The sequence below is a fragment of the Tinamus guttatus genome, unplaced genomic scaffold (genome assembly GCF_059628265.1).
Source record: "Tinamus guttatus ecotype Peru unplaced genomic scaffold, ASM5962826v1 Tinamus_guttatus_pri_ptg000599l, whole genome shotgun sequence".
Lineage (NCBI taxonomy): Eukaryota > Metazoa > Chordata > Aves > Tinamiformes > Tinamidae > Tinamus > Tinamus guttatus.
In genome coordinates this window covers 1351756-1379211 of record NW_028289133.1, presented here as the reverse complement: position 1 = coordinate 1379211, position 27456 = coordinate 1351756, and the positions used below count along the sequence as shown (strand labels likewise).

Genomic DNA, 27456 nt, shown 5'->3' with positions numbered 1-27456 from the left:
CCTACAGTGGAATGGAATTTGTGACCTTTGGGACCTGTAAAAAAGAAATAGCTGTTGAAATTTTTGCCTGACCTGAGATTGAAATCATTGTATTGCCTTCTGCAGAAAACTCACAATGAATAATGAGTTACTGGGGAAGGTTGCATGGTGTTAGGAGGTCAAAACTTCCCCTTCTTCACAGCTTGAGCAAACAAACTTGGGGAAAAGAGAAGTAAAAGCACTTCATAACAGTTGAGAAACAGTTCTTTTGTCCCAGCTAGAGAGACATACTGCACTTATTGCTCATGCAGCCTCCAAAGTTGAAGTGCCCTCTTAATTTTCAATGGCCCTTAGTTCTACCAATGTAAGATTTGGTGATGATGTGGAAACCCTGCAGTTCCGAGGTGAATAGTTGCTGAATGAGTAGGTCTGAGCTGGCAAGCTGCGTCCTGCCTGGGTGCAGGGAGGCCGCTCTCCTTAGCTGGAGCTACATGGGCAGATTTTACAGCAGTTTCCTTTTCGGTAGTTAAGAACCACAACATTATGACACGTCTGAACTTTCTGTTTCAGAGTGTCTTGCAATTTCGTAAAAATTAAAAGGGAATTATTATCAGGAAGGCTACAAGAAATGGAAACATTGCTGCTTAAGAGCAAAAATTTCCTTCCTGCATTAGCAAGCCGAAGGATGGGATGGTAGATCCTATTGTCTGAAGTCAGAGATCAATGATACGTTTGAGGTATAAGGAAGTTAATTGATTCTCTCTCTATCCCCTCATTGTGAACAGTTGCCCAATTCTTTATCCTGTTCTTCTGGGTGCTTCTGCCACCTCCTCCCTCACCTTCCCGCCAGTCCTGGCTACGAGTTGAGTGTGACCTAGTGATTTCCCTTCAGAAGTCTGCCAATGCGGATGGGAATTTCAGACAGTAGAGGCTGTTCAATGAGTGCATGGTTTGGCTTCAGATGCCTTTTCCAACCAAAACCCAAGTATCTCTGATGCTTTTCACCTCCATCAGCAAGAGAACAAGTGCCAATGATTCCAGAGGCAGAAATTCCCTCCTTACAGTACAGTCTCTCAGCTCAGTTTGCCCTAGGTGCGCACTCCTTAGTTGTTCCAAAAATATTACTGGTTATTTTGGTCATAAACCCTTTTCTAGCAGTGCTTTGCATTATAACACAAATTGGGTAGTGTTAGTGAATTACCATAGATACAAAGCACTTTAGTGGAACATTACTCATATTTCATAGAACTGTATAAACTGCAGATGGAAAAGACTTTTAAGGTCATTCATTTCTACAGCAGATTGTTATGTGTGTACATGTACATGTATGTATTCACTGTAAAACTTTTTCCAGGGCTTTGTCCAGCCTAAAGTGACTCAAGTGACACCTCTCCTACAGGAATATACTCCAATGTCTAATAGTCCTTAGTTTTAGGATATTTTACCTTATAGTCACACCACGTTTTTCTGCCTTTTAGCCCAAAGCTAAAGTTGTTTTGGTGACTGATTTTTCCTTGCAACATATTCACTTATATTAAAAACTTTCTAGATATTTTTCATGTTACTTTAGGCACTTTTTTTTTTGTCCAAAGTTACTATTACCTGCTTATATTTTTATCTTTCCTTCTCTAGAATTTAACTGTTGCTTTTCAGTTAGGATATTATTGATTTGTCTTATATTTCTTCCATGTATTTAAGGAGTGCTATAACTTCGTAGCACTGCGTCTCTGACTACTGCAGTGTAAAGATAGTCAGCCTCTGCTCAGGACATGATTCTCATCATGACATTATAAAATCACATTCATACATGTCTCATTGCAGCATATCACAGGCTTATGCCCTCTTATTTTGTTTCAGACACATTGCTTGTAAAATCTGGCCTCAGTGTTCTAGGTGTTTTTCTCCAAAATGCCCTGTGTAGGCCAGCATAATTATGAAAACATTCTAATCTTCAGTAAGGCAGTAAGGATCCCCATTTCCTGGGAGAGAGACCTCTTCTACTTAGCAGCCCTGCATTTCTGGGCTTGCTTGTCTTGTCTATCCTGAATGGAGACTAGTATAGGTGAATTCATTGTATTCTCCTGCTGAAAATTCTTTCCTGGGGCAGTAATAATCCTGACTTTTTCCTTTCATATATTACAACAGAAAGATCCTAAAAAATCACTTTTATGGAAAATAAAAAATATCAATCTTCTTCAAAAAAATCCTATAGAATATCAAGATGATGATTGTTTCTTAAAAATATACAGTTTCTTAATATTCTTTTAGATAGATGTTCAAAATAATTTCAAAATTGATCTCAAAATAATATTTTGAAAGCGTTATGATCCTTTAAAGAATCAACATTCACACTTTATGAATATGGATAAATCATCTTATTGTCTGCCTGAATCAGTTGTACAAGCTTAATTACCTGAAGCTGTCTATACTCCTCTCATACAGTTCTCTCCTGCATCCTTTCTGCCTACAAGTTACATTGAAACGTAGGTTGAGAATTCTACCCATAAATTTCTGAATGATTCCAGAGCAGTATTTGATATTCCCTCCTTCAACATAAGCAATGCAGCAGGATACGAGCAATCCAGAAGGTTTTTTGCACTGATTATAACTTCCTGATACAAGTGATCAAGGAGATGATGAGGAGCCACTTTGTTGGATGTGGGGGCACCTTTGGTAGATGAGATCCTGCACCTGTAGAAGAGGAGTTCTGTGAATCAGCCCAAGCTGGAGACTGACAGGCTGGAAAGCAGCTTTTCAGAGAAAGACCTGGGGGGGACAACAAGTTGAATATGAGCCAGCATTGCTGTCGTGGCAAAGAAAGCCAACAGTATCATGGGACTGCATTAGGAAGCGTTCCCAAGCTGAAGAAGAGACTCCCAAGGTCTTGCCCAACCTCAGCTACTTTGTGATTCTGAACATGTAACAGAAATAAGAGAATAAAGTAGCTGCCTTCACTTTAATATGTTGTCACAAAAACATGAAAATACAATGCCTAGTAAAGGTGAATTTGAATGTAAGGTTTGATTTCATAAAACTTACTATTCGAGATTTCAACTTCAATTGCATTGTTTAAATTAAACGGAATTTCCTAAAGAAAGGAAAAGCAGTTCTAGGAAGTTTATTCAATAGAAAGTATTTCTCCATCAGTTAAGATTGAGTTCAGTCTTTTCTATTGGACATTTTGGTGTAAAAGTAGCTTTCTTAGGTAGAGTGAATAATATTTTAAAATAGGGACTGTTCACTCACTTCACTGGTACGTCAGATGAGACTGACTGTTTTGCCTGAAATGACATCTGGCATTTACCTACGTAATAAAGTTTTACTCCATGAGATATTGAGCAATGCCAAAAAATACTTATCATCCTGATAGCATAATGTGTGAAACGAGGGATGGGGTCAGATGGCCATGATATACAAAGCTTGTTTAAAATTAGTCAGAAAATGCCAAGTGATTCCAGTATCTGTATAGTGTGTGCCAGCATACTCAGTACCACGCAGTGTGTATGAGCAATGTCTGAAGAATGCATTAATTTTTTTTCCCCATTGTAAGAGGAAGAGGATGTATTGGCCAATAGTGGCATTTCTAGGAAATTAGAGTTTAGTCAGAGTGCAGCATTTCAGATAAAAGGCTGGAAAAGAATGCCGATTTGGGGCTGTCTGATAGTAAATTACCTCTACGCGCTTCCTTCCATCTCGTCTCTTTGTCATCTCACGCAGCTCCAGGTATTGTCCTGGAGCCACATGAAGGAGCCCGTGGCGTCATCCCAAGCTTTCGTCAGGGCTTCGTGTTGGCTTTGTAGGCAGGAAGAGCAGCAAGAACAGTCGGCACCTTCCCGGGAAAACTAACCACCGCCTCCCCGGAGCGTGCCCAGCGCGCGCCTTGGGAATGAGCATTGGGTTGGCTCTTGCCAGAGGCAATTAGAGGCACGTCTGCCCAACAAGATGGGGTTACCTTCAGGGACTGTGGATTTAATCAGCCCAGATCAAAAAAAAAAAAAAAAAAAGGAAAAAAAAGAAAAAAGAGAGAGTTCAGTTGCCAAATCACTCAGTAGTGGAAACCTTCAATTATGAGGAGTTGCATAACCCCTTTCATAACATAGTCCTTGGACCGGAAAAAAGAACCCAAAATAAAAGTCGTAAACTATTGTGGCACTTGTTTTGTGCCAATGGATTTATGGCATCAGAGCCTTTGACATGACATCTGTGTGCACTGCCATTTGCCCTCTTAGTATTTTTCCAGCACTCCATAGGAAGAAGCACCGTGCAATTGCTGGAAGTGGCAAATGGCTTCTGTATAATTTGTTATTATTATTATTTATAGGCCAGAAAAGTGGGAAGATCCAGCCCATTGCCTAAAATGCATTCAGTCAATTGAGAATTTGCCTACAAACATAAAGGGCTTCAAATTCAGCTCCGATTTGAGGCAGGAATGAGCAGCGTCCATCCTCTTTTGTGGCCAGGGCTTCACACCATTTCCTAGCAGCATGTTCTTGTAGAAACATCTGGAGCAACCCAGTAGGAAGCAGCAAGAAAGAACAGATGTTTGGATGTAGAACAAGGGCTGGATTCCTCTATGGTTTAATCCTCCCCGCATTAACAGGTCATAAAAGTTCTCTCTGCAGTACCTGTGCTCATCAATGGGCAGCTGTTTTTTTTTTAAATGACAAAATGAGTTAAGACAACAAGTCCGTGGTTCAGGGTAATTTCTTGTGTTGTTCCCATGTAAGGTTTGATGTTGACTTTCAGGGATATAATTTATTTTGCTAAAAACTGTCAGGTTATATTGTTTTGGACTGTTAAAAGTCCTGAGGCTTCTGACAGGAAATGTAAGGCCAAGAACTTTTCACATCCTTAGAAATAAATTTTCGTAAAGTTGAAGGCAAAAACCTGTCAAAGTAGGCGTTGTACGAGACAAGCAAAAGCGAGGACCCTGTTGGTCTCTACTGATGGGAATTAACTCAGTGTTGAAGGCCAAGAACCTATTTTAGTGATCCATGTAGAGTCTCATTGCTGATGTCTTGGAAACATCCTTATTACTTGGAATTTTAGCTACCTGCCTTTTTTTTTTTTTTTTTTTGATAGATGGTTATTTTGCTGGTAAATGCTTGAATTCCTGGATGTAATGGTCAGTTCACATGAGTAGTATTGAGTTCCATGAAAATTCCAGCATGGCTTGTTCCACTGAGAAGTCTTTGAAGGAGCAAGGCGTAGCATTGAACTACATATTTCTTTAAGTAAGTCTCTTTTTATAGCTAGAGATAAATAAGCATTTTTTGCCTCTGATGGAGCATTCTTTTCAAGTGAATACAACTTATCATGTGCAATTTAAAACATTGTCTAGCTTCATCCATCATTATTGCCTCTTTTTTAATGCAAACTCTTCCAGCAAGATGTAGTTTTAATCTGAATGGTCACAACAGTCCTTAAAATTCACGAGGACAAAAGCAGATGTATACACAGATCATTAGAAATGGCCCTTTTGAAGACGGTTTTTCCTTTCCTGTTTTTACATCTATCAGTGAATCATCTGTGTATTCATTTTTTTTTCATATTTCTATTGTACCATTGGGATCAGATACAATGCTTGACTACAGAGGCAGTTTGAAGAAATCAAGAATATCAGTTTGATTATCTTTGCCAGCCAAACCTGCAGTCATGGCAGAGCTTATATTAAATCTTAGTAACAAAGTCCATAGAAGTATATTGCCCAGCATTGATTTTGATCCTTCTTTTCATATTTTTACAGTTTCTTTTATTTCTTTATTCTTATAATTTCCCCCAGGGAAGTGGAAAGCTACAGTGCCTAAAGTGGTGTTGTTTACCATTTTGCAAATACTAACACAGTCCAAATGTTTTTTTTTTCTTTATTCTCTAGATTTTGCTCAATATGTCAAGGATATTTCTTTCTGTATCTGCAGTAAAATTATAAGACCAGAGGATTGCTTTCTGGTTTCTATGCATCCTTGTCACATTAAAAATTATTATGCAGAAAAAAATATATACATCCAGTAGAAAAGCATTTTAATCTGGCAGTGAAAATAAGCTTTTCCAATACTGTCTCTTCAAAGTCACTGATGGCTAAAGTTTATTTTATAAGTATCTTTGTTTATTTGACTTCTTATTTATGGTAGTATAAATAAGAAATAGTGGAATGTACGTGGATTATTGTGTGGAGAGAAGAGCTTTCCCTGTAAGTTCAATTATTCTGTGTAAATTCTGTTTTTTGTGTGTTTTGGTCTTTTTTGCTATACATGTAGCTCAGATGTGAATGTTTAAATATTTAGAGAAAGTACTGTATAGTATGTTTATAATGAAGCTTATTTTCTTCCTGTCCCGTTTTTCTGACGTGACAGATGACTTCCTTCTTCCTAAGTGTTCTAACTGTATGGTTCTTCAATAAATTTTCCTGGAACAGCAACCATCTGCTGAAATGGAAATTGCAATAAAAACCCTGACTGTGTTTTGAGAAACTTAAGGAGGGAACTTGTGAAAATATTCCACCTGCAAAAATACCCTTAATGCTTAACTAGAAAACACCCTACATCAATCTCTGTTGTCAGTGCTTTCCTTAACTGATTTCCCTGTGACTTGAGAATTCAAAACAGTTTGCATCCCGGTTTAGTTCTTCCAGGAATGGGTGTAGAACCAGAACCCTTCAGCCTTTCCCGAAAGCCTTGGTGTTGCAACAAGTTACACCAGGTGAGCTAGATTTGAGGGGTACCAAAGTCAGCTTTTGTTTCATCTTTAATTGTTTTCGAGTAACAGACTGCTACGGAGAAGTGTTCCAGGTGCCAGGAATGAATCAGGAATTTAATGCAGGGAAGATAATTGTGTGGTGCAGTTGGAGATGCTAAGGTCTCTAAGACCTTAAAATCTAAGATAAAATTATCAAATGTGTCACAGGACCTAAGGGACACCCAAACCTTTCCGGAATAGTTTTATGGACCATGAAGGCAACAGTTTTATACTAGGAACACTGCTGCTAATACAAAAGGGTAGTTATGCATTGCTTCACCTCTATTTCTATTGAAAGGTTTAGCTGTAACCGTGGTGTTTTGCTCCAGCTGTTAAGAGCTTTGTTTTTCTAATACTGCATCCAAATGGGTTGACCTAGGAGGAAACACATTATTCTCTAGGAAACAAGAGACAATAGTTTGCAATCGCAGACAAAACAAAAATGTAGATTATGGTTGTGTCTAACTGTAGTCAGTGACATCAGCACTTGGCTGAAGTACATTATGGGCAAATTTAGTGTCACTGGAACCAGGAGAGGTAAAAATACTAGCAAGGAACTAACCAAAAGAAAGCTCAGCTGAAATTCAGTATTAGCAAAAAGCAAGGGGAAGTCCCAGTATATTTTTAAAAATATCACAGTCAACTATATTAAAATATTTATCATAATAAAAGTTACTGTTATATTCAATAAGAACTAAGTGCTGCTTCTGCCACTGTATAAAATTGTTCTCAGTCCTCTTAACTAATCTACTGAGCATCTTACAAATTTTTATTTTGAGTCTACAGTAACATGGAGGATTCTTTTCTGTTCTGTCATCGGAATTGTGACCATTTGTAATTGACTGCATAAGTCCTCTAACTTTTTAATAGAGTAAACCGTGAGGGTTTCTTTTCTTTATAGCATCAAAGACAGTGAGAAAGGTGCCAAAATACTTTCAAAGTAGCAAGGGCCTGCGTATGATATGTGTGAGTTCTGTTTTTATTCATCTTTCACACACTGAAAAAGGAAATTAAGTTAATGGAAAGTATGTGATATGACAGCAATTGTTGCTAAAATAATATCACGCGTACAAAGAATGTTGCTGAGGAAATTATTCCACACTATTTTGGAAGGGACAGTCAGTGCAGGATCTTTTCCCAGGCGGTAACCAATGATGCAGTATTGCTCTTTTCAAAAAAAAATAAAAGGAACATTTTTTTCAGGGACATTTGAAACTTTTCCTTGGTTCTGAATTCATTTTGATACAATTTCAGTAGGAAGAACAAAACCATATTAAAAAACAAAACAAAAACTTTGTATTTATGTTTTGGCTTCACGGACAACTTTAAATATTTAGTCTTTTTTAGTAGTTGTTTTTATTTGTAACTAGAATTTCTAACTTGTCAATTTATTAATATGGAATTAAATCATTCATGCAAGAACAACAGCCACCTATTAGTTGATACAAAATTTACCTTAATGCAGGAAGCCAGTCTGACACCTATTCCCAATTATATTACTTGGTTGTTTATAAAATAGTTCAATGACTGACGTGAACCTCATCCTGTCCCCATAAAAGCTCATCCTGGTCCCAAGAGGGATGTAACTTTCAGTTTATGTCCCGATCCTTTGAACTCAGAGGCAGTCACATGTACATGAATATCCTCACTTGAAATTCAGGGCAATATAGAATCTGTCAATGTGTATGAGCTGACAGGATCTGACTTATCCTGGAATCACACAAATGAAATACAACTGGGGTTGAAGTAGGCCTGAAATTCTGAATCAGTTGCACTCTCCTGTTCTGGTTGCTTTTGCTGATGAACTCTGAAGTTCATCTTTATTACAATGAAATAAATTTTGTTCTGACGTCATTTATCTCTGTAAACAAAATCTCAAAATCCTCCTTTGTATAGAACATTTTAAAACTAAGGGTAAAAGTCATTGCATATATTGTTTTATATATCTGTCTCACAATCTCTATCTCTATTTCTGTATATATAGTGTATATATAAATTACACAATATACCTCATTTATTCCTGTTTTTTTCAAATTAGAAGTATTTTCTCATTAGAAATACACATTTGGTCATTCATTCTTCATTTAATGTTAATGTAGGAAGTTTTCAGCATCCAGCTGCAACAAAGAAGAGCCGGTGAAGGATGTACTAGAACTAGGTAAGTTATATAAAGCTTCAGTTCTGCTTTTGCCATCATGTTCTTTGTAGTAGCTGCAAAGGAATTTGTATGAGTCACTTCTGTAAATCTTAGTTGATTCAGAATAGTTGCACTAGCTAACTTCTTAAATTAACTTCTTGGGTAATACTTTGGAAAGACGTTATTAGAAGTTATTACCTAAACAGGGGATGGCTCATTATATTTCTTTTCTGTCTAAAACCGCTTTCTGTTTGTAAAGACCAAGGATAAGAAAGTGTTAAGTGTCATTTTTATGAACCTCTGGCACTGAGACTGCTTGGGGGATGCAGGGGCAAAAGTTTTTAATCCAACACACTATATGGAATTTCTTTTCTTTCAGTTGATGTCGAGGATGAAGCAACAACTGCAGAAGTTAGTAAGGTCCCGGACCTTTCCACACTCTACATGTTTCAAGTAGCATCAAAGGCAATTGATATTTCACTTGCAAAAGTAAGGCTAGCAGTGATGGTAAACGGAAAACAAATGTATGAAGATGTTATTTCTACTAAGTTAGCCAAAGCTGCCATGAATTGTGCTCTGTTTGTGGGGGCGTGTTGGTGTGTGTTTCCTGGGTATATTCCTTATTTGGTATTCAGTTTAATTGGTGATGTGGGAATGTTTGTCCAAAATTCTGAGAAATGCCAGAAAAGCATGCCAGAAGGCATCAGCCCACTTGAAGTACAGATAATAGCTACAACTAATGAAATTTTATATTATTTTATTATTCTCTCCAGTCAGTTTTGCATTTTTGTCTTTTTTTGAGGTTTTTAACATTGGTTTCAAAACCAGAATGGTTGACAAGGAGGAAGGAGGGAACCTATTATTAACTCTTCCTATAAAACTTGCCATTGCAACCATTGTCAAATCCTACTTTTTCACCTTAATGTCAGGCAGCCAGCAGAAATAACAATATTTATCTTCACAGTATCACAAGCTTTAATATCACAAAACCTTTTTTTTTCCTTTTTAGCTTTTTTTGTTTTGTTTTTTATTGTAAGATCCTTGAATTCCCAGTACTAAATATTCCAAATATTTTGTAGGATATGCTTAGAACAAAAAATGGCCCATAGGGATGACTGCTTATTTTCCTCACTCCTCTCGGGGAGTTCAGTGTTTGCTGAACGAGCCTCATTTCAAGTTCAACATTTCAATTCAGCATGTGCTGACATACCATGAGACAAACAGCAAAACAGACTGTGTTTTCTCATCATCATCAAGGTCCCTTTCTCACCAATATAACCATGTTGTTCTTCTGGCTGTTAAATTTAAGGAGGTATTCCTGTAAGGAAGCCCTGCCCCAGACAATCTGCATAAACAGTTTTCTAATGCTGAGCAACACGTAGCATTATGAGCTGAAGCAACAGTTCAGGAAAAGGAAAATATTGCTCCTTTTCAACTGAGTGCTGCTATTTACAGTATGTATAAAAGAGAAATTAAAAGGGTGGTTATAGAGAGTTAGTCATTACTCTGTCTCAATCCTCCTTTCCTACAAACTACTACATGAAAATGTATCTGTCTTTTAGATTTGTTTTTTAAATGAGAACTTCTTTCTTTCTTTTTATTTCTGTTTAGGAAATAAAAAATCTTTTATTTGGCTCTAGTCTTTGTTGCTTCAGTGAAGAATGGAAAATACAGAGTTTTACATTTAATAGCATACCACAGTTAAAATACGGCATCGTGCAAAAAAAGGTACTGTAAATTACTTGCTTGGCACCAAAAAATAGTGGTCATTGCTTTTCTACACTGAGTTTACAGAAGCTGTTTCAGCAGTGAAAAAAAACCAGTCTTTTAGAGTCTTCCCTTTCTTTAGTATCACCTGTTACCTTGCCAAATCTTATTAAAAGACTGGAGAAAGATGGAAAGATGGAAGTTTAAACCAGCTTCCTGTCATGTATGGTGTGTGTGGAGTGACTTGTAGGGAGGAGGAGAAGTCACTTAAGCTGAAAGGATAAACCAGGATAAGGTCAGAGGAGAGATTAAGAGAAAAAGGAATGATGGGGGCAAAAGTGTAAATGGGGGTATTTAACCAGAGTTGCCTGCTGTGGTAGGGAGATGCACAAGGAGATTCTTGCCAGGCTTGAGCTCCTGAGGGCTGGGGGTCATATCATGAGGCTTGCTCTTAAGGGAAAAGGGGAGAAATGCCCCAGCAATGTCCCAGGCATTGCTGTACACATGGGCCCACCTCTTGGCAGCATCTTTTCCTTAATTCTGGGCTGCAGCCATGAGATTCCAGATCCTCCCTAATACAGTTTCATAGTTTCCAACCATATTTCTAAACTCCCCAGCAGTTTCCTCTGGCAACCCGAGCTGGTAAAAGCCCCATGCAATGACTCAGGTCAGCCTTGGGCAGCGTGTAAGCAATTTTAGGTTGAAAGCTCATGTGCCAGATGCAGCGGGTCGGCCCCGTTTCTGAGCTGGCCGAGCCTGAAGCATGGACTCACGCAGTTCCCTGTGCAGGTCATCTATGCACAGGGAACAGGACGTCTTCCACATGCAAACAGATCCCATGGAAAATGAATCCTTTAAGCTGCAGCATAAAACTTTTGCTGCTTGTCATCTAGAATCATAGAATCATAGAACGCTTAAGGTCGGAAGGGACCTCTGGAGGTCATCTAGTCCAACCACCTGCACACGCAGGGTCACCTAGAGCACGTGGCACAGGACTGCGTCCAAGCGGGTTTTGAAGATCTCCAGAGAAGGAGACTCCACAACCTCTCTGGGCAGCCTGTTCCAGTGCTCTGTCACCCTCACTGTCAAGAAATTTTTCCTCAAGTTCATGCAGATCTTTTGGTGTTTCCGTTTGTGGTCATTACCTCTAGTTCTGTTGGTGGCCACCAGTGAAAAGAGGCCAGCACCATCTTCCTCACTGCCTCCCTTGAGGTACTTACAGACACTGATTAGATCCCCTCTCACCTACCAAGTCACCTACCTTGTGAAATGCTGCTGTGACACCCATGTACAAGATCTCTTGCATCAAGAGTAGGATCTGAGGACTTTATTACAGAGGAGACTGGAGAAAGGATATATTAAGCCTCAAAAGGGTACATCAGGCTTCATTACAAACATACATCATGCTCCTGAATGGACACAGAAAAATCTCTATCTATCTAGGCTGGGAAAAGTACACCATGATGTGATATACATGTAGAAGTGAGGGAAGGAGGAGCTTTGGGCAAGGGCAGGGGCTGGTAACCGTGTTATTAAATATTTAATTTAATATGTTTAGTTAAATGATTCATTAGGCTGATAGTCTTAGAGAAAAGCTGACAGCATGGCTATATTTAGATAAAACCTAGTAAAAAAGTATTATATGGTTGTTTTAGGGAGGATCTGGAATTTTATGAGTATGTATATTGTGTATTTACCTGGAAAATAGAAGGTGTTCATGTGTAAGCTACTTCTGATTACAAGAGCTTTGTTTTCTAGGTTGCGTGTTACGTATACTACATTGCATTGCATTGAATTTGGTGCTGTGCTCAGAACAACCTGAGAGTCAACCTGATCACTTGATGAAAATAGCAGTGCTGGCTGCACCTTTAATCCCATCCAAAATTTTGAAAGGGGCTTGAGAAATACTAAAGAAGTGATTCGTCATGCACCCTGATTATGATCTACCCACGAACTTGAGGGTGTGAGTGTAGCATATGACAGCAGTGCCATCCTGGATTTATCTCCTATTGTGGATAGTAACTGTAACACAGACTTGGACATGGCCAGAATCAGAGCACAAATTCTGCAGGAAACTACATGGTGGCCCATGCTTTTTTTTTTTATCTTCATTATTTTTCTTACCTTATCTTCACAGGCAAAACAAGCATTAGTACATTAGTATGCATGGGATGTCAGTGTGGGCTGGAGCCACATTTTAAGGGATAGACTTCTTAATTTTAAAGCTAAGTCCATTTCTGAGAGTGATACCTATGTGCTGATAGGTATTTGGAACAGCATCTGTAGAAAGCACTACATTTGGTGTGCTGACTCCTCAGTTATGCTGCAGTGATGCCCAGTGCATAAGTGTGAATGCTGTTGTGATACCTGTGCTATTAGTCCTGTATCCTGAGCCAGGATATGGCTCTGAATGTCCTTATGAAGGTGGGAATTTGAGGGGAGGCACAATGCTCAGAGGAAACATATAGGCAAGACCTAATTCCACCCTCTGGAAAACAAATAAATTTGATTTTTCTCTAGAATTCAGCAGGGATCAGAAGATCTTTGCGTGATTGAGGAATGCATCTTTTGACACCACAGTTGAAATTATGGTCCATTCTGGGCTTCTTTGCTGGAAGAGTAGAAGGGAAATGCAGTGCCAGTTAGTAACATTGATTTTCAGGGGCTTTGAAATGCAGAAAGCACTGCAAAGTCTTGGATGGAAAAAAGAGATGAAAGAATGGCTTGAATGGAAATATATGGATTGCAAAAAACTCTCAGCAGAACCAAACATTGGAAGTTGGTTTTTTGTTTGTTTCTTTTTCATGAAGTCTCCTATTATTCCCCTCAGGGTGGCCCATGTGGAGTCCTGGCAGCAGTTCAGGCTTGTGTCCTGCAACAGCTTCTCTTTGGAGACAGTAACAGGAATAAAGACACTCGGTAAGTCAGCAGGTAACATCTGGAATATATTCCACATTGAAGGGAAGAAAAAACCATCCCCTGCAGCCAGCAAGGAGCCTTTTTGAGTCTGGAGCAATTGCACCTTATGTTGTTTCTGAGGGGGAAAGAAAGTACCATGTGATTTATTAGCATTTGCTTCCCTTTTAACTCTAGAAATTTAAAGGTTGGATTTCCATTTTGATAGTTACTCGCTTGTGATTAACCATGAACCTCTAAAATATCAAACACCTTGATTTGTGGTCAATGAAAATTATTTAACATTAAGATCCCCAAGGAGAAATAGTTTCAAAGAAATTATAATCAAGGTTTGAAAAACTATGGAATTAATGTATTTTTCAACACTAAGAGAATCTGAATGAGGATTTAAAAGTTATTGCTATGTATTTCTTTCTTGATGGCGTTTTTGCCTTTCACAGCAGAACTCTTTAATAGAGTTTAAATTATATTTATGTGTTTTCTATGTGCTTCATAAGATCTCTGTTAAATATTGTTGACATCAAATAAAATTACTTGGACTGCTATTTGAATAATATTAATATACTTTGCTAAAGGAACAGAGCTTATTCAATGAAATGCTGGAAAATAATGTGTAAAAAGACTTTACTTAATTACCATTCCTTCTGTATTCATTGCAATAGAACAGTTTCCCAGAGCTTTACTACATTTTATAGATGCAGTTTGTTCAATAATATGTTCAATATTTTACTGATATTTTTGTTTTCACTTGCATCTGGGTGGGTAACTCTCTGACCTCACTGTAGTCAGAAGGAAAGCTTTCAGGCTGAGGTTTCCCTCAGATTTCATGAAACCATCTAGGAAGATGAAAGAACCTTCTCTTATAACAAAATTTAACCTTGAGTGTCCCCTGTCCTGCTTGGAGCTATTTGTGATAGTGGCAAGGTTTCTGTTGAGTTTTCCTCAGCTTTAGCTGACTGGCATCTAAAGCAAATTCTGGGCTGTTCTTATAAGCAATGGAAAGAAAAAGGCACCTTGTTGAGCACCATTGCCTGTCTCCAGCATGCATCAAAATGTAAGACAGGAGATGATCAACAGTTTGCCAGGCCCTAGTGAGTCCTCATAGGCAGCCAGGTCCGGATGCACTATGTTTTAAGCAGTTCTGAGCTGAGATGTCACATAAACCAGTCAAGACTTGTAAACCCTGCTTACAATCCAAGTAAAATATTGAAAGTTTTACCATTATTACTCCTGTTGTTGCTGTTATTAATGGCACTGACTACTTGTGGACCTCCAGATAAGGGTTCAATTGAAGTAGTTGCTATGAATTCATCAATGGAGAATTGCCTGTTCCCTGAAGCAATTTAAAGATAAATAATCATGACAGATAAATAGATGGGTTCAGTGAAATAATCATACCTGTTCAGAGTGCAATGTCTTGCTAACTTTACAACGTTATGTTGTTGAATGCTCCTTTCTTCTTCAGTTCTTTCAGAACATCACATCTATCTGTAATTCATCTCAATAGCCTGCTGCTCAGAGACACTTTTTAAATTGGCAGATAATGCTTCCCAAACTTCTTTAAAGTAGTGCCAGTACTTCAAGAATTTTCTATGCAATTTAGCCACCAAATTTCAAAGAGTCTGCCTCTGTTTACTTTTATGAAGAAATACAGAAATCATTTATGTAAGAGGTATTGAGGAAAGAAGAATGCTTTTTCCAACAGGATTGGGAGAAACTTTGCAAAAACATTCCAAGCAGTAATGCAGCAACTCTGCCTGTTTTCGCACAAATATTAACTAGCAAAGCAGTAAGAAATATATAAATTATTATTGCTGTTCAGGCTATCATGACAGTAGATTTTTCAAGGCTGAGTCTGGCTCTTGTCCAGAAAAAAGGAGCTCAAAATCTCCATGGAGGAAAAATGACACATTTAGATTTGATGACAGAGAATCTCCCCAGAAAACACCAAAGAATTATTTCTGATTGTGAGGAGCAGGAATTTATTCCAGCTTGGAGGACAGGCCTTGGTGGTCTGGTCCCCTAGAGTCCTCCTTGATAGAGGTACTAGCCTTTTGCTCTTTCAGCATGATGTGGTGATGGTAGATGCTGTAAACCTATAAGGTACCAAAATAAATGGGTTAATTGAGGATAGAAAAATAATGGGTTAATTGAGGACAGATTGTTTAAACTGTAAATGTTCCAAATTAAACTGGCTGTAGTGCTTACTTGGCAATCTTTGCCCCTCTTTTTTTTTAAACTCCTGTTATCCACATTGTTTTAAATGACTTTGCTTTTACATATTTTGTATATGAAAAGGACTGCTGAGGTATGCAGAAAGGTTCTAAGGAATTTTAGATTAAGAGGTCTTTGTGTACAGATATTCAGTTCCTGAAAATGAATAGCAAGATGGCCTAGTTTATTCATGAGATAAACATATTTTTCTTGTGAGGTGCCATTGGCAGAAACTCTTACTCATGCAGAAAGTGGAGTCTCAGTGCTTGAAATGAGCACTTGCTTCTTTCTGCTGTACCTTAATTTTTGAAATACTAGCCATTTTAAGTTAAGCATTGAACTTCAGACTTATTCAAGAAATAATTAGTATGTCTCCTTCTTATTCTGCTACCTCTCAGACATATGAATTAGCTGCTGTGCATCACATGAATTCCTGAGTGTGTGTATTAAAATGAAGCAAAGATAAGGGACCATTGTGGTTATATTGGTTCTAATTGAAACTCTCACCTATTCGTTCCCATATCTCACATCCTTCAGAGGGGAAACATTCTCTAATGGAACATTACATTCAAGACAGATGTTGAACTTGAAAGACTTTTTTAATTTTTTTTTGATGTTTGAAGTTTCTTGTTTAGTCTTTTGAATTATTACATCTTTTACTCAAATGCTGGAAACACATTTTGGCTTCATATCCCATACTGGTAGCGTTCGAAAACTGATAATATCTGAATTTCAAAGAGCACCATTCTTGAAGCCATAAGAGAAGGATTCCAGTTCTGAATTCCCAGGGGGAAGAGTCTGTTGTCCAATTCTTCAGGCAATGCAAAGACTCATGAATGCTTGAGTTTATTCCCAGGTCTGCCTGTTCTCCCCCATTTGACTTTTGCCCTTGTATTGCTTTATTTTTCCATTTACGTTTTAGAAGTTAGAATAACATGAGTTACTAGGAAACTTCCCAAAATACAATTTGTATGAAATATGTTGACATTGTTGCGTGTTTGCAATCAACGGGCTACTGTAAGCCTTCATTACATCATTGCATATGTACCAAACCAAGTATAAGTGAAAATGTTTCAAAAACAATTGGGTTACCACCCATCAGTTACCACCATGTTTTAGCTCAACACTTCGGGAGGTACCATACTAAAAAAAAGTGTTTATTGCACATTATGTTTTAGACAAAGATTGTTAACAGGGAAAGAACATTACGGTATAGATTTTAAGACCAACAGAGCTAAGAAATTAAAGTTTAGGAAAGAAATTAAGGGCCTTTATAAACTAAAAATTGCATATAAATATATAACTATATTAATATAAAGCAACCGTATTGCAGAATATTAAAACAAATTTATGACAGATTTAAGGTTCTATTTGCCTGTTCTATTAGTTGCCAATATTCTTCCGTAGAGTATGTTTACCTGTATTTTTTCCAACTAGTTATAAAAATATGTTCTGAGAAACCATGTAACTTTTCTTTAAGAAGATTATTTTACAGTATATGATATTAGTAACCATATTGGCTTATTGTTCAGCTTACAGGTTTTGTTTGTTTGTTTGTTTTGAATTGGCCTTCAGAACTGCCTGAATCCCTCCCTTGACTATAGAAGAAATTGAGATATCTAATGACAATTTTGGAGGGTCATTTTGGGGCATTACAACACCTAGATTGTCTCCAAGAAAACAGTTTTGTTCTTATAGCTACAAACCTGCAATGAATAAGTATATACTGGAATAGGAGCACTATGTTCTCTAAGGGTTAAGCTTCCCAGAACACATTTTGATATTTGTTTTGCATTTTCTGAGCTACAGTAGTCTTCAGCCTTCAGAAGTTCACAGGACCAAGTGCCTCACCATGGCTATCGCAGGGATATTATGGCGTGCAGGAGGCAATGAAAAAGCAATTGTAGCACTGTAAGTAAGAGAAGAATTTCTGGTTATTGTACAATACTCCTGTGATTGTGTTTGTTACATATGTACCTAGCTCACAAAGTCAATGGTTCTTAAGAGGTATTTATGCAGTCCAAAATAGTTTAGGAAGAAGTATTGCAAAATACAATTTCTACTGATGTAGGACTGAACAATAAGACTCCAAAATTGCTGTGAAAAAATCCTATGGTTTTACTGAGGCTAGAATTCCTGCAAAATCTCTGCCAACAGATTTTGATCTGGAAGTGGCACTTTATCAGTTCTCTATTGCAAGGTATCCTATTATGGCTGGGATTCATTTCACTTTCCTGTAGCTGCCTATTCAAATTCTTAGTTTCTGCTAATGTTGCAGCTAGTTTGCCTATCTATAGGACGTCTGATCTTTAGACACTTCGGGTTCACTGTCTGGAATCCGAAATTATTTTTCTTTTATTGAGTCAGGCGTTGTGAGACGAGGTCATTTCTTTTATTGGGTCAAATAAGATAACTGAAAAATAACATAGAAGCTTTTAGGCACAAGTTCTTCAAAACTGAAATAAAAGCAGCAAATTTTAAGACATTTCAACTGATATCTTGAATGTTTTCCATCTGTGAAATTCTCTGAAATGTTTCTTCTGCAATGATAAACTACATCTGTTCCTCTGCTTCTGTTTTAATGTCATTACTCTAACACTCTTTTCCAATAAAATGTCATTAACATTTTAAACCTATATTTATCCTCTTCCCGTGTGTATAAATGTAAAATTCTTGTTAAGTAGGTTGAGAAAGGGAGCACAGAAAAAGTAGATATTTATTTGATAATAGTTGGGTTTATTTAACTTGTAACATGATTTTTAATGTAGATTTTTCTTTAATAGTTAAAAATAGTGAACTATATCCTTGGTTCACCATCCAATTCATATGGCATGTTGATTTCTCTTTAATTTGCTTTTGGTCCTTTTAACATGAACTTTGGTTTTGTTCGACTATCCTTTTTAGGCCATCAGGAAAACAGCAGTTCACTCCAATAGGAAAATACAAAGCAGATGGAATCTTAGAAACTGTAAGTTTCTCTGTAACTCAAAGTGATATTTTCCATATATCCTTTTTGAAACTTTTCTTATTTTAGCACAATGAATCTGATTTCCATATATCCCAGGCTACTTTCATCGTGTTTTAAAAGCATGTCAAATTATTTAACTGTGATCCAAAAACCAGTAGGAAATAATAAAATCCTGGAGTCTCTCTGATTCTGTCCAGTATCTGCAGACAGTCGGGCTCTCTCAGGACCCCTTGTTTCCTTTAGCTTTCAAGCTTGTGAACAGTGCTCACTTCTGTTGGGATGCAGTTAAAATGAAAATGGATCCTTAGATCCAAGCACAGCCATGGGTATCGGAAGGCAATATTTTCTTTTTATGCTTTATACAGTATTTTTTGCCTTTTTTCCCCCCAGTAACTGCAAATGGCAAACTACTTTCCAGTTATGCCTTTTTTTCCATCTGATTTTTTTTCCAGTAACTTTGTAAACATTTATGCCATAAGACAAGTTTTAGTGGTTTAAGGAAATATTACTGGCCTCCTAAATGCAGGCAAGGGTGTGTCGTGACACTTTGCAGAACCAGACAGTTTTGGAACAACTGGAAGCAAAAACCTTTATAAATGTGGTGAATGTAGCACAAAAATTTGACTATCATATGCTCTTCCAAGAGACAAGATACATTATGTAATTAATATGCTAACATAATTCTGAGCTGCTTGCCATTTCAGAGTTAGTTAACAGCATAACACTGCCTTTAAGTATTGCATGTCAAAATTCATGAGGATTTAGCCACAGGGAAACTAAAGGGAAATCCATGATGTAAAGGAAACACCTGATAGACTCAGGAATATAATCCTGATTATGTCACCTTTCCCTATACCATATCTGCAGGACGATCATTCCTTTCAGATCAAAAGGTGGTAAAATAGACAAAGATTGTTGAAGTAAGGGTCTGGTCCTGTGATCCTTTTTATGTTAAATAGGATTATTATGTTATGTTTTTATGTTAAATAGGATTATTCATAGGAGAATCCCCTGATTTGGCCCTTTTCTACTTTCTAAAGCTGCGTTGTTCCTATGCTTTTTCTAATAATTGCTTTTTGTTGTATAAATAATGCTTAAAATTGAATGAAGTAGGCCATACAATTAACTTGCAAAAGGCAAGAAGCAGCATTTAAAAATTCAGAATGTATGAAGATCTAAGAATATTTTCCTGAGTAACAACAACCAAAAAAATATGTTTCACTAGCCTTATATACTCTTTAATGTTATTTAATTCAGCTTTTATTAAGCTTTAATTCAGCTTTTGGATTATAGAAATGATTTGTTATCATTTCAGTTGCATTTTTTTCTTTCATTTCTTCCCAGCTAATACTGCATAGTGCCACAAGATACGAAGATCTGCTTGCATTTCTTCAGAAGAATATTCACCAGGTACTGTGTAAAGGGAAGATATTAAATTTGTTATTATTCATCTGCCAGTCTTTCTGTATTTATCAGTCTCATTTGATGTCTCCTGAACGTTGTTTCAGACACTGTGTGGGCTTGCCTTGCATTCTAAAACACAGAGCAACAAATTCACTTTTAGCATAAATGGGAATGGTTCTGCTTTCAGTTGGTTTTGCCTTTCTTTAGGTTTGGGCTAAGAAATGTACACAACAAGGAAAGTAAATACTATTTATTTATTTATTTTTCAGTTTGAAATTGGTCCCTGTGGTTGCATCCTCCTGACTGTGTCCGTCATCTTATCAAGATCTATCAATCTGTGAGTGTCTTTGTATCCATGTTTTTCCTAAAATTTCAAGGTGACTAAAGCAGTGAGCAAATGAGAAAGAAGGCAGCCATGATGTACTAAACTCTCTGGTTTATTTCCCAATTGTAGCCTGAATTTAATGGTGACAAAATTCAAGTTTCTTTCGTTGTTGTGCTGGTGTTTCCTCAAGTTACCTGTCTACTTCCTGATGTTAACAGCTTAACTGGCCATGATGGATTAGACCAAAGGTTGACCTACTTATTTGTAGTTGCATATAGAAAGGGTATTAGAAACTGGTTAAGTATAGAGGAATCCCTGCTTATGAAATTGCTGTCAATAAGCTGAGGGCCTTCCTGAGCTGGAAAAGAGTGAGTGGACTGTGTATTCACTGCCTGATGTATTTTGAGAGCAAACCTGCTCAGTCTTCATGAGAACTGTGCAAGCCAGACTGCCTCATTTTCCTCTTATGAGAGACTTCCAGATCCCCAGGTGATTTTCTTTGTATCTCTGGATTTGAATGAAGCTTTATTCAAGAAAGTCCCAGAGTGGTTTTTCATGTTTTAGAGACTTTTTTCCTCCCAAGGTAGGATGCAGTGGTTAATAGTTTTGCATCTGTTTCAGAGTATTTTTTTTTTCCAGTTACCTTGCAGAGTTGTTTAACTCACTGCTATCTTGCAACCCACAAAGATTCACTTGTATTTCTTTCTGCCATATTCAACAAATATATTCTGGGCTGTGGCAGATCTATTTCCTAATCATTCAAGAATAAATAATCTTTGACCATTGCTATATACCTCCCACATACTGGCATGAGTGGCTTCTGTAAGAAAATATTGGTTGCAGAATAAATCCATCCAGAGTGCAAATGTGTTGTTGCTGAGGTTGTCGGTTTTCATGTTGATCCCTACCACAACCAAAAATAACCTAACTTCACAGGCATTTAATATTTTCTTCTTCATCATTTCAGTACATAATGTTTAGGCTCTTAGGTCTCCAGCAGAGATTTTCTGATCTCCTCCTGAAGAATTTCCGGCCTTCTAAGGAGCTTTGCTTAGTTTTTGTTTTGAATCGTGCTGGTAACATTATGCATATCCTACCCTTTCTCTGTCTATATATACCTGTAAATAGTTGCCTATGCTTCCTGTATTGTCAGCTGAAAGCAAGACCCATCTAGAGAGCTGCTTTTGTCACCTACCTTAAGCCTTTTTTTTAGGGTGTGATGAATAATTTGCTGGGGGTGCCCCCTTCTCTACATCAATGGCAATGATAAAGAAGGCTTAGCACAGCTTGGATTAGGCACATAATTTTTAGAGGGTTACAAGTAAAGCATGATAAATCTTGGCCAAGTTAATATCTGTTGTAAGTTATGCTTGACTTAAAGAGGTAGTCATTAAAGTAGCCTCTTTTAAAAGCAAGTTGAGGCTTGTCTAAACAAATTTGCAGTTAGTGGTGTTTTTGTACATCGTGAATGTATTTCTGTACTGTTGTGCATCTCGGAGCTGGTCAGAATGCAAAATCTTTCTTTGTGCTGTCAACTCCACTTTTGTAAAGAAGCAGAGAATTATCGCAAGTGAAAAGAACTGTCAGGGTGTTACTTGACAAGTGCATTTCAATGTGCAGTAACAACTGTCATAAAGACAGTAGCTGCACTTAAAAGCAGCATGGTAAGTAAAATGGTGTCTTTCTTTTTTGTCACTTTTCATTATTTTGAAAATAAATAGCAACTTAGAATCAATTTTGAGGTATGCATTCAGTTGCTCACCCATTGAGCATTTACAGATCTTTTTTCTCTTGTTTTTGTTTCTTCTTTTCTTTAGGTTACAGTAAAGGTGCAGGCCATTTGCTTACCTCTCTTATTTTCCACTCCGACACTAAAGAAATTATAATTTTATAGCTTTTTTTTTTTTTTCTGAGCTGCTTAGGACATGACGATCCAGCATAGTAAAGGTATTTGAGTAACAATACAGTTGGCATTTAGCAAAAGCAGCAATATTCCTAGTTGCTGTTGATAGCATTGCTTTACTAGTGATTAAATGGTTAACATTATTTAATAATAATAGCAAGGAGTTTATTTTTCTCATCATCTTTCAATTCTTAACAGATTATTCATGACAGAACCAATTTAGCATTTGTGACTATTCAGGCAGAGCCATCTCAAGGTGAACATGAGAATTCCTTATGATGCCTATTTACATTTTTCAGTATCTAAATGTTTTTACAGGTCTGGTTCACAATGGAAAACTGTTTATAAAACTTAGCTGTCTTTGGAGGAAGATTCATGACCTTCATTTTTAAACAGCATTACTCTTCTAGCTTTGCATTGTGTAGTCCATTGCATTAGGAACAGACCTTTTTCAAAATAAGAAATAGGAATTTTTCTCTGTCTCTAGAAGCAGTGGAATCTCTTAGGCCTTTTGTATAATTATCTTTTAAAAGAGCAAACTAAATTTTGTTTATATAAGTTTCAATAATAGGTGAATGCCTATGTCATAATACTTCTCTTAAACAGCCTCATGGGTCATATCGTCAAGAAATATGTACCATTTAGTGGCTGTTACCTGCATTGCAAGTAAGTATTTACATAACTGACATAGTTTTGGTTGAATATTTAAATAGTATTGGAGCTGCTTTAAGTAATGGATTTTTCATTCAGAATGGGGAATAGTTCATTGGGAATGTTTTTGTCTGAGATTTTTAAAAGAAAAGCAGTTTTTAAGGAAACAGGCATTTCTAGGAAGTTTCAGTTTTCCTGATCTTCTATGCATACTCTACTGAAAAAGTTAGAAAAAAAAATAATTTTGAGAAATTTGCATATTTTGGTTCTCAAATCTTATTCAGATATTTAAGTCTATTTCAGTTCTGCATCATAAACTCACAATGCTGACTGACTGGGGTTCCTTAGTAAATCCCTCTCCCATACTTTATTAACATCTCTTTTAAGGAAATTGAAGACTAGGGACATAATATTATTGAACTATAATTATCACAGAACAGAGCATTGTGCAAGATACAAAAGTATATCCAACCAAGAACAAAGCATTTATATTTGGTTCAACAAAAAGAAGACTGATGTTTTTATTCATGAGTATTGAAATGTTCCTTTTACTCAGGAATGTGTATTTTTCACAATATTTTCCGTTCCATAAATTATTCCAATATTTGACTTAAGTTTTCATTTTGGTAAAATAAAGGAGAAACACGTTATCTTATATGGTGGGAAAGATTAATTATTGGTCTTGTAGCTCATACTGAGTGCCCGTATCAAGCTGTGATACTTGGTGCTGCTCAGAGCGATAGAGACTCTTTAGCATCTTCTTAAATCCATTGGTAACTTCTAGCAGTTCAGAAAGTGCTACCCATGGAATAATCTCATCTGTGTTGAGCTATCTAGAAATTATATCCAGTCTCAGTCCTCCCAGCTCTATCTGTGCTCAGGAAAAAGAGAGCAGCTACTTTAGGAAAATCATCCCATCAAAAAATAAGTGTCAGGAAGGGCAGGGAGACTTGCTATAGGGGCATGCTTATCTTTTTCCTTTAACTTTGGAGGAAGAGAGAATGACTTTCCTAGATCAGACACCTAACTCCTTGATGGCTTCTGTGTTTCATGTAATGATTTCTCTCATCAATTTTAATTACTTACTATACAAATACTTGCATGTGGACTCTCTCTAAGAGCAAAAATAGAAAAAGATCATGATTCCTTTGACATTAGCATTTTAATAATTTGGCCATTTAATCATTTAACTTCATGTCTTGAAATGCTTAGTTATGTTCACCGTATATGAAGAAAATTTAAAAATTACTCAGATATAGGCTGTGCATTTGCTGTACGCATTTGTAGTCCAATGAATTATGTCCTAATGTGCCTGATCAGTAAAGTAGGAGATGAAATTCAGCATTAATAATGTAAAGTGTCATATATGCTGGGGGCAAAAAAAAAAAAAAAAAAAAAAAAGTCCCAACTATGTTATGGATTTTAAAACAACTGGTATAAGAAAAGGAAGAAATTCTGGCATCATTACTGGTAAGTCTCAGTTAAATTTTCAAAGATGGTCAAGCCAGAAGTAATGTGTTAATAATGGCATTGAAATTATGCCATTAGGAATGGCATGAGAAATTAGGATGGAAGAAAAAGTGTTGAGAAAGTTATATAAATATGTGATTTTTTTCAGGTCTTTATCTTGCATGTAGCCTTGTCTTCCCAGATCAGCAAAGATACACTAATACTAGAAAACACTGGAAGGAAAAGAAACAAAGATTGTCATTAGTATGGAATAGTTTCCATTTGAGGATAGGTTAAATCTTTCCTCTTCAGTACTGAAGAGGGACAGTTTGAATGTGATAAAATTCATATATCACAAAATCAGAGAATCGCAGAAGCTTCATTTTTAAAACAAAATGCAAATAACTTCCAGTACTAGAAACTGTGGTGGCCAAAAGTATGAAAAGGTTCAATACACAAATGAGTGAAAGATGTATCCATCGATAGCCTTAAACCAACCTGTCCAGATGCAGCCTCCATGTGCCCATCCTTGTATTCTGCCTTGATATGTGCTGACTGGATGCTGGAATAGGATGACTTTTAGTCTGACTCCATAATTTTTTGCATTGTTACTGTGTTTTATTTCTTGCAAATGGAAACTCCAAATTTCAGCTACGTCTATTGGGCAGATACTCTAAATTAGTAACGCTATAAGCCTGCACAGCCAGGAAATGCAGAGTTTTGCACTGCCTTGTAGATTTTGCTAATGAGTTTATCATATTCCATGCGTAAATGATCATCACTGGTAGAACCTATAACAAATCACCAACGAGGAATGAGAATTCCTGAGGAAGTTGCTCAGAACGTCTTGTTGCTTCTGGTACAGGAAGGAGTGCTAGTCACTAACAATTGCAACTTCTTTTTTATTTTTTTTTGCAACCAATGAAGAATTAAAAAATAGTGGCACTGTTATACTAGCTCAAGGGACTAATCTTCTCGAACGTGCAAGATGTGTACAAAAACCTCCATGTGGTTAAGAGCCACAGGATATTTTCCATGTATCAGGGAGAGACAGAACTCCCAGGTGGACTTTATGGTCTGCGTACTCATGCAAAACTTGCTATGCTGGGATGTGGCTGTTCCTGATCCATTCACTGAAAAGCCTTTAAATTTCTAAACCAAGCACATTGTTAGCTTTCGTTGTCATATTTTTCTAGATATTTGCGGTAACTTTATTCAATAAAATGAGCCTTACTAGAACCCATTAGAGCTAAGAACATACTGAATGAGTAATTGCCTTAACTCAAATTACTTTGGAGAAAAAACAAACAAAAGATCATGTATTGCCATTTACAAGCTATCTACAGAAGCCAGAGAGGACATTATCTGAAACAAACTCATTATGTTACAAACGTGCTGACCAGGACTATCAAAATCCCAGTCTCTTTGGTCGGCTTGTGCCAGCATACTTCATCTTTTATTGACAGAAGGTCACAAATGTATTTCTGCAGTCAGCATTGGACATTTGGTGTCTTTTTTTTTTTTTTTTTCCTCTCAGTTTTGTTGTTTTACATTTCTAAGCTTAGCAGGTTTTTTTCGGAATTTACCATTTGATTCAGCTTAGCCATTTTCACACTGAATAAGTCTGCTCTTAGTTTCCATATGAAGTTCTCTGAAATCTACCAATTAATAAATTTCAACCTAAGGGGAATCATGTGATTAAAGCTATGTTCTGTGTCCTTCACGCTTACTCTTGATTCCTGTGTTACCGTTTTCCTAAACCAGGGAAGTTAAATTTCCTTCATCTTTTGTGTTAATGTTTCCCTTGGAAAAAAACAAACAGCAAATCATTTTGATTGCTGTCCAATATACCTATTTCATCTCTAAAAATACCCTTCCCATAATAAATGAAACAGAATGGCACTTGGCGTGTTTTGCAGGAGAAAAATTTTGGCGTGTTTAAACTTTGTGTGAGAGGAAAGGTAGATCAGACAGGTTAAAAGATCAGTGACTACAATTCCCCTTGTCTGCTCATGACTCTGCTGTGAATTTGCTATGCAGAACATCTAGCTTCAACATTTGGAGAACTAGAATGCCTTATCACAGAATCCCGGAATGGTTGAGTTTGGAAGGGACCTCTAGAGATCATCTAGTCCAGCCCCCGGCTCAAGCAGGGACATATGAATAAAGATCTTATATGAATAAAAGTCTTGCTTATCTGAGGAACTTCATTTTTCAGAATTATGCAATTTGTCATTATCATTATTATGTCCTATACTGTGCTCAATATACCCATTTGTTCACTTTGTTTTGCTTCTGTAGCTATATGTTTGGTTGCTAGTCCTTTTCCTAGAATATTCCTGCTTTGCTCCATTGGCAGACCATTTTTATCAGATTTCAAACCTGTAACAATTTTGTCCTCATTCTGGCTGCATTTGCAGGGTAATATTTCACTGTGAAATTTACTGTTATATATATATATTATGTTACAGTAATGCCTAGAGGCTGTAATAAAGATCAGGATCCATGTCTGTATCCATTTACTGTAAAATAACCCTGATTCTGCTCTGTTACTTTCCTTTTGAACTCTTTCATTCAGGTAGAACATTCAAAAAGAAAGCAAGGTGTGTCAGTGTAGAATACTGGGTCCTCCATCCTCAACCATTTTCTTTAACTGGCATCATTTTGTGACTCTGAGTCAATCTTTAATTTAGAATTCCTCTCAAATGTACCTGGTCTTTTTATTTTATTTTTTTTTTCAATCTTATTCTGTTTGGCTGATGAAAAAAAAATGCTTTTTGTGAAAATATGCTTTATCCAGTGGCTGAAACAATTATAAGTTCACACAGAAGATCCAGTCATACAGGACATCCTCAATTTTTGATATCAATATATTTTTATTCTGGGTAAGCTGGCTTTTCATAAGTAATCTCCCCTCTCTTGAGAACAACTGGAAGACACACAGCAAGGGGAAAATTATAAGTGTGAGCAATTTTCACTCAGTATTTACAGTGTTGTAATATAAATATATGTCACAGTGCATTTCACCACTCAATCTTTTTTTGGTGTTTGGAAAAGATAGGGAAACA

The 27456-nt window shown here is 36.9% G+C and overlaps 1 protein-coding gene across 1 annotated transcript in view; it reads left to right on the top strand.

Annotated features, from left to right (window-relative positions):
- MINDY4 (MINDY lysine 48 deubiquitinase 4) overlaps window positions 1-27456 on the top strand; it is a 68147-nt gene that overhangs the window by 10386 nt on the left and 30305 nt on the right. The window contains exons 6-13 of the mRNA XM_010224625.2: window positions 8814-8872; window positions 9231-9340; window positions 10463-10579; window positions 13389-13477; window positions 17498-17599; window positions 18593-18656; window positions 20001-20066; window positions 20330-20397. Coding sequence (XP_010222927.2) covers window positions 8814-8872; window positions 9231-9340; window positions 10463-10579; window positions 13389-13477; window positions 17498-17599; window positions 18593-18656; window positions 20001-20066; window positions 20330-20397 — 675 coding nt within the window. The remainder of the gene's footprint in view (window positions 1-8813; window positions 8873-9230; window positions 9341-10462; window positions 10580-13388; window positions 13478-17497; window positions 17600-18592; window positions 18657-20000; window positions 20067-20329; window positions 20398-27456) is intronic.